At 49.8% G+C, this 9668-nt stretch overlaps 1 protein-coding gene across 1 annotated transcript in view; it reads left to right on the top strand.

The window, feature by feature from the left end:
* Window positions 1-7917: 7917 nt before the first annotated feature.
* Window positions 7918-9668, top strand: part of ZC3HAV1 (zinc finger CCCH-type, antiviral 1) — a 91343-nt gene continuing 89592 nt past the window's right edge. Inside the window, exon 1 of the mRNA XM_012642757.1 lies at window positions 7918-8513. Coding sequence (XP_012498211.1) covers window positions 8206-8513 — 308 coding nt within the window. The 5' untranslated portion in view covers window positions 7918-8205. The remainder of the gene's footprint in view (window positions 8514-9668) is intronic.

The raw sequence follows: 9668 nt of genomic DNA, 5'->3' as shown, positions 1-9668 counted from the left end.
CATCAGCCTAGCTCACAGCAACCTCAAACTCCTGGGCTCAAGTGATCCTCCTGCCTCAGCCTCCTGAGTATCTGGGACTACAGGCATGCACCACCACACCTGGCTAATTTTTCTATATTTAGTAGAGATGGGGGTCTCGCTCTTGCTCAGGCTGGTCTTGAAATCCTGAGCTCAAGCGATCCTCCTGCCTTGGCCTCCCAGAGTGCTACGATTACAGGTGTGAACCACCACACCTGGCCCACACAAGATATTAGTAACAGTTGGCTTCCCCAGAGCCAGGGCTACAAGAGAGAGCAAAGAGCAAAGCCACAACATTTTTTATGACCTAGTCACACTGTCGTTTCTAATATATCCTATTGATTACACAGATGAGTTCTATTCAATATGGAAGGGTGCACAGGCTGCAAATATCAGGAGGTGAAACTCTCTGGGAGCCCGCTGGCTACCACATCAGGCCCTCACCACCAAGTTAACCCCAGCTCTGGATTACTACACCCCCATTTCCTCTGCCCTCAGATTAGGGTTAATGAAAGAAAGTTTGTAGCCTACAGTTCCTCTTTTTAGGGTCACTGGAAGAAAGTCTGTAGCCTGAGGTTCCTCTTTTTTTTTTTTTTTTTTTTTAGAGACAGGGTCTCGCTGTGTTGCCCAGGCTGGAGTGCAGCAGCTATTTGCAGGTGTGATCCCGCTACTCATCAGCATGGGAGTTTTGACCTCCATTTCCATCCTGGCTGGTTCACCCCTCCTGAGGCAATCCGGTGGTCTCCAGCTCCCTGGAAGTTAGACACCCAATTGGCATAGTGTACTGTAGCCCAAAAGTCCTGAGCTTAAGTGATCTTCCCATCTCAGCCTCCAGAGCAGCTGGAACTACAGGCACAAGCCACCCAACCCAGCTAATTTTTCTTATTTTTTTTTGTAGAGACAGGGTCTCGCTGTGTTGCCCAGGCTGGAGTGCAGCAGCTATTTGCAGGTGTGATCCCGCTACTCATCAGCATGGGAGTTTTGACCTCCATTTCCATCCTGGCTCGTTCACCCCTCCTGAGGCAATCCGGTGGTCCCCAGCTCCCTGGAAGTTAGACACCCAATTGGCATAGCATACTGTAGCCCAAAAGTCCTGAGCTCAAGCGATCTTCCCATCTCAGCCTCCAGAGCAGCTGGAAGTACAGGCACACCACCGCCCTGGCAAGTTCCTCATTTTAACACCACCAAAACAAAGTGGGTAAATTTATCCTCAAAGAGGGATATGGCTTTTCTCCACTCTAAAGTTAACTCCTCCACCTATGCCTACAGTTCCAACCTTCCCAGCTCAGTTCTTCCAAGGGCACCTTGCTGTGGTGTAGGTTCAATCTAAGGAACCCCTGTGCCTGCCCCCCCACTTCCACCCTGCCCCAGCTCGCTGATCATTTGACTAATGCCTCTTTCGACTCCTGTATCTCTTGTAGAACACCTGTTTGGCATGGACTTTGGACATTCCATCTGACTCAACCCTCTAATGTTTATGTACTTTTAATTTCTATGACTTAGCATAGCTGACTCATCACAGCTTGTGTGTGTTTTGCTTCCCTCTCCGAATGGTGGTTCGACTGATTCATATAGCTAGGTATCACTCGAATGTCCCTTAACAACTTTGCTTTGCACTCTCCTCAAATTTATTTCTTTCACATATGCCCAGATCTTCCAGTAAAACAATAATAAACATATTTCCAAACAAGGTCACAAAGAAAAATAAAATAAAATAATAAAATAAAGCAATAAAAAACAAGGGTGATTAATAATCAAATCAAAAAAGCTCCTCCTCCAGTTACCTGAGCAATCCCTTCCCTTCCTTTTCCTTGTCAGTCCTCTAAGATGAATTATCTATAATCAATTGTTCTATTTCTTTACTATCCATGCTTGATTTCCAGCCTTTAATTCTGAGAAAACAGCTCTAGCAAGTGAGTTGGACTATAAGACTGTACGTAGGAGAATTTATTGGCTTAGGGGCACACTCGCTGGATACAAGGTTTAGCATCCTGGCATAGTTCAGGGGATGTTACACAATTGCTCTAGGGTGACTCCCCAAAGCCTAGAAAAGTGATGGCTCATGAAGAGTAAGGTTGAAATGCCTAAATTGCTGTGTCAGGCAGTAGAAGACAGGATTAGAAAACTCAGAAAAGTGAAAATGCGAAAAAGATATATTATCTTAGTCCAGAACACCCACCAGAGGATTATGAGCCACCCACAGGATGGCTCAGGAGCCACATTCATCAAGGCTATCAGGGACGCACTGGTGAGAGGGATGCCAACAGTGCCAAGAGTTCAGTGGTGCTTCCCCCACTAGGACATAACTGATGGGAGGAGAGGTCCTGGACTTGGCTCTCTGATAGCAATGGGTTTCACAAGGCCCTGAAGCCATACACCAGAGGATGGCACTTAAGGGCAGAAAGTGGTTTTCCCTTAGGGGTTTGTAATGACAAAATCAGAGTGGCAGCCAATGGGACCTGACCTATAGAGAGTTGCAGAGATTGTGAATAGAACAGAATTTCTCTAGGAAAAACATATATGGGTAGTCAACAAAGTGCAGATGGTCCCAAACTTAGGATTTTCCCACCTTACTATGGTGCGAAAGTGTTATGCGTTTGGTAGAAACCGCACTTTGAATTTTGATCTTTTGCCAGGCTAGTGATATGCAGTACGATACTCTCTTGTGGTGCCGGGCAGAGGCAGCGAGCCACAGCTCTGTCAGCCACATGAGTAAACAATACTGTACTCTACAGTGTACTGAATTCAATAAGTTATATGAGATATCCAATACCTTATTATAAAATAGGCCTGTATTTGGGTATTTTCCTTCAACTGTAGACTAATATAAGTGTTCTGTGTGTGTTTAAGCCTTACCTATGAAGGGGTCCCATGTAACCAGCTGAAGGAGGAAGGAAAAAGGCAAAGCTTGGGGTATAGAAGGGTTAGCTCTGTATGTGGGTACAAGCTGAAAATGGATGGCAGCTATATTACAGCCTCACTCAGGGAAGCTCTTGAGAAACAGTGGTGAGGGAAAATCTCCCCAATGGGAGGAGCTTTGAGATGTGCACATGGTCATCCACTTTGTATGGATGGAGAACAGCCCAAGGTTAGAACATATGTGGACTCACGGACAGTGATAGTGGTCTGGCTGAAGGAATGGGAGGCTACAGGAAAAAGTTTGGAAAATCAGAGACAAGAAGGTCTGGGGTGGAGGAATGTGGGTGGACATAGGGAAGTGGCACAAGTGGGAAGCTGTTTGTATCACATGTTAAGGCCCACAAGCATCTGCCACAGAAGATGTGTCAACTAGACAAAATAACTTGGCCAGTTAATGTTGACCAGCCTTTGTGAAAACCCCCATCCCTCATTGCTACATGGTGGGTATCTGAACAAAGAAGCCATGGAGGCAGAGATGAAAGTGATGTCAGAACCTAATAGCATAGACTGTCACTTGCCAAAATGAATATAGCTACTGCCACCTCTGACTGTAATCTGCCAGCCGTAAAGACCAATGCTAAGCTCTCTTCCTTAAGACCAATAGGCTACTTGGTGACCAGTAGACTACATTGGGCCCCTGTGGTCCTGGAGAGACCAGTGGTTTGCTCTCACAGGACTAGACACTTATTCAGGATGTGGGGTTTCCTTTCCTCCCCGCAGGGCCTTAGCATCACCACTCTCTGGGACCTTAAAGATTGCCTGATCCACAGACATGGAATCCTACATAGCAGAGCACCCGACCAATGACGCTCTCCATGGCACAGGAAGTGGAGGGAGTGAGCACATGAACATGAGATCCACTGGTGGCATCACACACCTCACCATCCAGAAGCTACTGGATAAAGTACTGGAATGGCCAGTTGAAGATGGAGCTGAAGCACCAGCATGAAAGTGTTACACTACAATGACATATCCTCCAGCACCTCGTGGTATATGCCTTGCATCAGACAAGTTAGTATGGTGCTGTGTCACCAGCAGAAAGAATATATGGGTCTAGAAAGAATGACCAGAAGCCTGAGTGGCCCCACTTACCATCCTTCCAATGATGCACTAGGATTTCCTGCCCCACAAAACTGGGATCTGCAGAGTTAGAGGTCCTGGTTCCCAAAAGGGGCACACTCTTGTCTGAAGACACAGGAGAGATCCCAGTGGACTACAGTGATGGCTGTGACCAGGTACTTTGGCCTCCTGATGGTCAGAGACTAGCAGATAAGAAAAGGAATGGCCATCTTATCAGAGGTACTTGATGCTGGTCAGCAGAAGGAGGTGGGGTGCTGTTATACAATGAGGGAGGGTAGAATATGTGTGGGATTCTGGTGACCTATTTGGGTGCCTTTTGGTACTCCTTTGCCGAATTCCTATGACTGTGAATGGACAAGACAAGAGCAGCAAGCCTGGCCTGAGAATGTGCTCACACCCCTTAGAAATCAGGGTCTGGGGCACCCAATCAGGTGAGCTACTGGGAGCAGCTGAGGTGATAGTTAAGGGTGAGAGGAATTCGAATGGACAGTGGTGGAGTGACATGATGAGGACCAGTTGTGCCCTTAAGGCCAATTGCAGTGACAGGGTCTAAGGGGTTCATTACATTATCTTTGCTCTTGTAAGTTTCCTCGTAGGAAGAGTGGCCCTGAAAGAGCTGTTCCCTGCATACAAATGGTGCAAAGGTTGGACTATAGCTGACAACAGTGTGGCACTCAGGTCCCCTTTAAGCCAGGGCTTGCTGTCCAGCTTCAAGGAATATGTCTAGCTGATAGCCTCCAGCTTTGGCTCCTTTAGGATCCACCACAGTATCTGAGCCACCCATCTGAAGTCATCCATTTCTTGGGTGGCCCCCACCAATGACTGAGCAAGGCAGTGGTACAAGGGCTTAGCCTTTTCTTCCCAAAGCTGGACTCCTGCTCCAGAGCATCCTATTGGGCTGGTGGAGACTGTAACAGAGGGAACAGCCTAGAAAAAGGTAAAAATGTTTTACAAGCTGTCTCTTTAAAACCTCTCCTACTCTTTTTTGGGAATTATAACCTGCATCCCTGCCTGAGGTCAGTGGTTGGGGCCAGTGGTCAGGAGGGACAAGAGGGTATCCTTTGTTCTTTGTGTCACAGGAAATGGCTCAATGGAATTGTTCAAGGAGAAGGTCACCAAGATTGTCTTCCCTGGAGATGGGATGGATTAGGACCATCAACTGTAGTTAACAGCAATTGCCTGAAGCTGAACAGCTCCCCCCCCTTACCCCCTTAAAAGCTCTATATTTCTGCTTATAGGTAGGAAAATGGTACTTTAAGATGGGAGTCTGCCTTTTCTTCATTTGCCGGCAAATTAACAAGCCTCCCTTTTCTTCTTCTCAACCACTTGTCCTTGTTCTTCTGATGTAGCCTTGGGGACAAGTACTGAACTTTCAGTAACAAGACTTTGTCAGGTCTGTATTCAAGTCTGACAGCTCCCTCCGACCTTCTTCCCTTGACTTTCTCTGTGTTATACCCCAGGAAATCTTCTGCCCTCTTAACTGTTCTCCACGGTGGGCAGGTCTATGCAAACCTACCCCTAAAGTCTGAGGAAGCTGAGAGGCTGAAGAAAGAGGCTGACATATCCAGCTTCTCAGGAAGAAACATTTAATAGTGACTTACAAACAGAATCCACGTCCTGGGAGGCCATGAGACAGTTGGATCCACACGCCATTACCCCCCAGACCTAAGGTTTATATACCACAGGGACAATCAAAGTTGACCCCTCAGAGAAAGGCAAGAATGCTCTGTAAATCTGCCTGAGTAGAAATCTAGGGGCATTCCCAGAACAGGGGTTAATCAGCATCCAGGATGGAGTTGCTTTAGCCTCCACAATTCCACATTCAGATCTCCTTCCTGGAGAACCCAATCTGTGACAGCACACATTTCAAAGCTTCCTAAACTGTCTCCTTTTTCCTTCCCACAACTCCTTAAATCATTTTTCATAGCTTTAAGATGAGGGAAATTTTACAGCTGTACTCCAACCACTCTAGCCAGACTGGACTCTTCATTTCTAATCTTCTGTATACCCATTGCAGCATTTAACCACCATTCTCTTATATTTCAATTTTTTTGTGTGTCTTCCCAAACACATGCTCCTCGAGTGAAGGACTGTTTCTTAAACTTCTGCATGTTCAGAGTGACTAACTTCTTTTGTAAGGACCACAGAGAAGACAGTCAATAAACATGTTGAACTTAGTTGATTTGATAATAAAAGGTCCCTGGGAACCTGTCAGACCACAAAGAAGGCCAACTGGATGAAAAGACAACTATAGAAGCAACAGCCAGAGGGAATGAGAAGTCAGATGATTCTATGTGGGCCCCACATTTGGCTGGTTTCCATAACAAAGTACTCTATTGCTGAAAGACACAGTTCATCTATCATGAATGACCACACAAAAGAAGAATTCTCATTAATAATTTTTAAAAAATTCTGATTTGGCAACGAGATTCTATTATTTATTTATTTATTTATTTATTTTTTTGAGACAGAGTCTCGCTCTGTTGCCTGGGCTAGAGTGCCGTGGCGTCAGCCTAGCTCACAGCAACCTCAAATTCCTGGGCTCAAGCAATCCTCCTGCCTCAGCCTCTGGGGTAGCTAGAACTACAGGCACGTGCCACCATGCCTGGCTAATTTTTTCTATATATTTTTAGTTGTCCAGCCAATTTCTTTGTATTTTTAGTAGAGACGGGGTCTCACTCTTGCTCAGGCTGGTCTCGAACTCCTGAGCTCAAACGATCCTCCTGCCTCGGCCTCCCAGAGTGCTAGGATTACAGGCGTGAGCCACCACGCCCGGCCTCTATTATTTTTTTAGAAGATACATTTACTTTATTTGACGGTGCTGGGAGGAAAAACTTTTTCCTCTTCCAAGTTGTGTCCTGTGTTTGGGGACCTACACATTAACTGGCAATAGACAGATTAAGGAGAAAAGACAAAGTGTGCACATGCAGAAAGGAGCTTCCAGGAACAGAAAACTCACAGAATAATCCAAAGCAAAGGTTTTTATATCTCAACTTAACACAAGGGAGGTTTTTAGGGCTTCAGTAGGAGAGTATGGAAGGTTCCACTGGGCTTTTTGATGCTAATGGTAACGGTACGTTTGTTTTGTCTCCCGTGCACCGAATACTCTGAAAGGCAGTTAAGGCACTGTATTTGTTCGAGGCTCTGCTTCAGTCAGGCACAGGAAGTTCAGATGAGACTTCTCTCAACATCTTCTGTAGCTCAAATGTTTTCACTTAAAAACAATCTTTATGTCAACTCTGGGGGTCCGAGTGGGCCCCCAGGGGGACAAGTTCTTGTCCAAATATCTTGAGAAGAAGTGATCTGAACTCTTGGGTTATGTCTAGGCATGTCCGTCGGTGACTTCTTGCTATTGGGGGATTAAGCAGTGGTTTGGGGCCCCAATGTTAGCGGTTATAGGTAGGCAAGAATAGGCCAGTAAGTGGTTCTTCAAAAAGCCCGCGAGAAGGCAAAAAAGAGGGAAAATAATGATCGTTGTTCTTTAAGAGGGCACGGTGGCGTACGAGAAAAGTTGCACATCGGTTCTGGACCAAGTGGACCGCGATTTTAGACTTTGGGAACCTCGGTGACATCCGGGCTCCACTTGATGGCACGGCGTGTTTGTTCAAGTTACTTCCTCAAGTACAGAGTGAGGGTAATACCTAACTCGTGCGCCCTGCTCGCAGAGAGCGCTCCGTTCTTTCCGGGAACTGGCGGGCCGGGGAGCTAGACTTCCTCAATAGGCTCTCAAGGCTTGCGTCAGCGCCGATCGACGGGCTTATATAAACTCCAGCAGCGACCCAAGATCATTCTAGTTCCTCTTCTTTCCGAAGAAGCCTCGCGGAGCCCAGCGAGGGAACCTCACCCTAGCCGAGCCTAGAACCGGGAGGGGGCCAGCGGGGCGGTCGCTGCGGTCGCCGGCAGATTTGCCCGCGCTCCTTCACTTCCCTTCTACCCCGCTGCCGTCGCAGCTGACTTTCCATCTGACGCAAGGACCCGGCCGGCGAGAGCTGACCTCTCGACCCGAGAGCCGAGCGGGAAACCGAAACCGCGGGGCTCAGCTAACAGCGGCGCAGAGCGCGCACTCGCGTGCCCAGGGCGCGCCCAGCAGCAGCACCGCCCGCGCCGGCCCCCCCGGACACTTGTAAGTTTCGATTTTCCTCCTGGCCGAGTCCCGCGCCCCGGAGCAGCCTGCACATCGCGCGCGCCATGGCGGACCCGGAGGTGTGCTGTTTCATCACCAAAATCCTGTGCGCCCACGGGGGCCGCATGGCTCTGGACGAGCTGCTCGAGAAGATCGTGCTCCCTGAGGCGCAGCTCTGCGACTTGCTGGAGCAGGCCGGGCCCGACCGCTTCGTGGTGTTGGAGACGGGCAGCAAGGCCGGGGTCACCCGGTCCGTGGTGGCCACCACTCGAGCCCGGGTCTGCCGTCGCAAGTACTGCCAGAGACCCTGCGATAACCTGCATCTCTGCAAGCTCAATCTGCTGGGCCGGTGCAACTACTCGCAGTCGGACCGGTGAGTGCACGCGGAGGGAGGGGCGGCTCCCCGGGGCCCCGGTCGGGGCGGACGGTTGAGGCAGCTACTCGGGGAGGGGCGCGCCCTCCCCGGGACCCGGCACCTGACGGCCTCTCCCTCCAGCTGCTCCCTTCTCTGCTCCCCTTGGGGAGCCCCTGCTGGGCTCGCGCTTCTACCCTTTCCCCTCCCTTCCTTCTAGCGCCTGCAGACCTTTCCTTGAACATGGCTAAAGCCACAGCGCCTGGCGGAGACCAGGCTAAATCTCCACCGCTCCCCTCCCCCCGCCCGCCCGCAAGAATCAGAAGAATAAAGTACTCTGGGGCAAGCCAGGCCTAGAAAAGTTGGAGGCAGGTTTGAGAACGAAGGAAATGCCTCCACTCTCCGGTATCTTCAGTCTTTCCGTCTCTGCTGCCTTCTCCCCTGGACGCGTTGTGGTCTTCTCCGCACCCCAGTAGCGCCCAGCACCCGGCTCCGTCTCCGTCTCCGTCTCCACCGCGGCGCGCTGCGGTCTCTGCCTGGCTCCCCCTTCTAGCCGCCTTCGTTCCTCGTCACCACTTTCCTGCTATCTGGCGCCAGGCCGCACATCTGACCGGAGTGGCCCTCTTCAAGGGCGCCAAAGACGTAGCAGCCTCTCCCGCGTGTCTCTCCGCGGTGGCCCGCACCGTCGACCACCCCCTCGTGGAACCACGCTCTTAAATCGGTTTAAAATAGTGCAGCTTCCATCCCAGGCATCTGCTTCTGTGTTTCCATTTGCTCTTTTTTGCCACAACTATGGGTATGCTCCAAGGATTCGGTTAAGGCTTTTGATGCAATTGTCTTCCAAATCCTTCTCTAACCGCGCTCCCTCCCGTGGGTCCCACTGTCACATCCAACAAGATGGCCTCCAGGGGCACGTCGCGGCGCGGGCCTCCCCGCCGAGCCTGGGGCTTCGTCGCCGCGGCTGCGGAGCAGCTTCGCTGAGCATCCTGTTTCCACCGGTCAAACTCATCATCTTTCCCCCAGGCGGGGTCTCTAACCTTTTCACCAACTTTTTTTTTTTTTGGAGACAGAGCCTCACTGTGTTGCCCGGGCTAGAGTGAGTGCCGTGCCGTCAGCCTAGCTCACAGCAACCTCAAACTCCTGGGCTCAAGCGATCCTCCTGCCTCAGCCTCCCGA

This window comes from Propithecus coquereli, unplaced genomic scaffold, assembly GCF_000956105.1.
Source record: "Propithecus coquereli isolate 6110/MARCELLA unplaced genomic scaffold, Pcoq_1.0 Scaffold186, whole genome shotgun sequence".
In the NCBI taxonomy this organism is placed as follows: Eukaryota; Metazoa; Chordata; class Mammalia; order Primates; family Indriidae; genus Propithecus; species Propithecus coquereli.
Note: the sequence above shows the minus strand (reverse complement) of the source record. Positions and strands in the feature narration are given on the sequence as shown.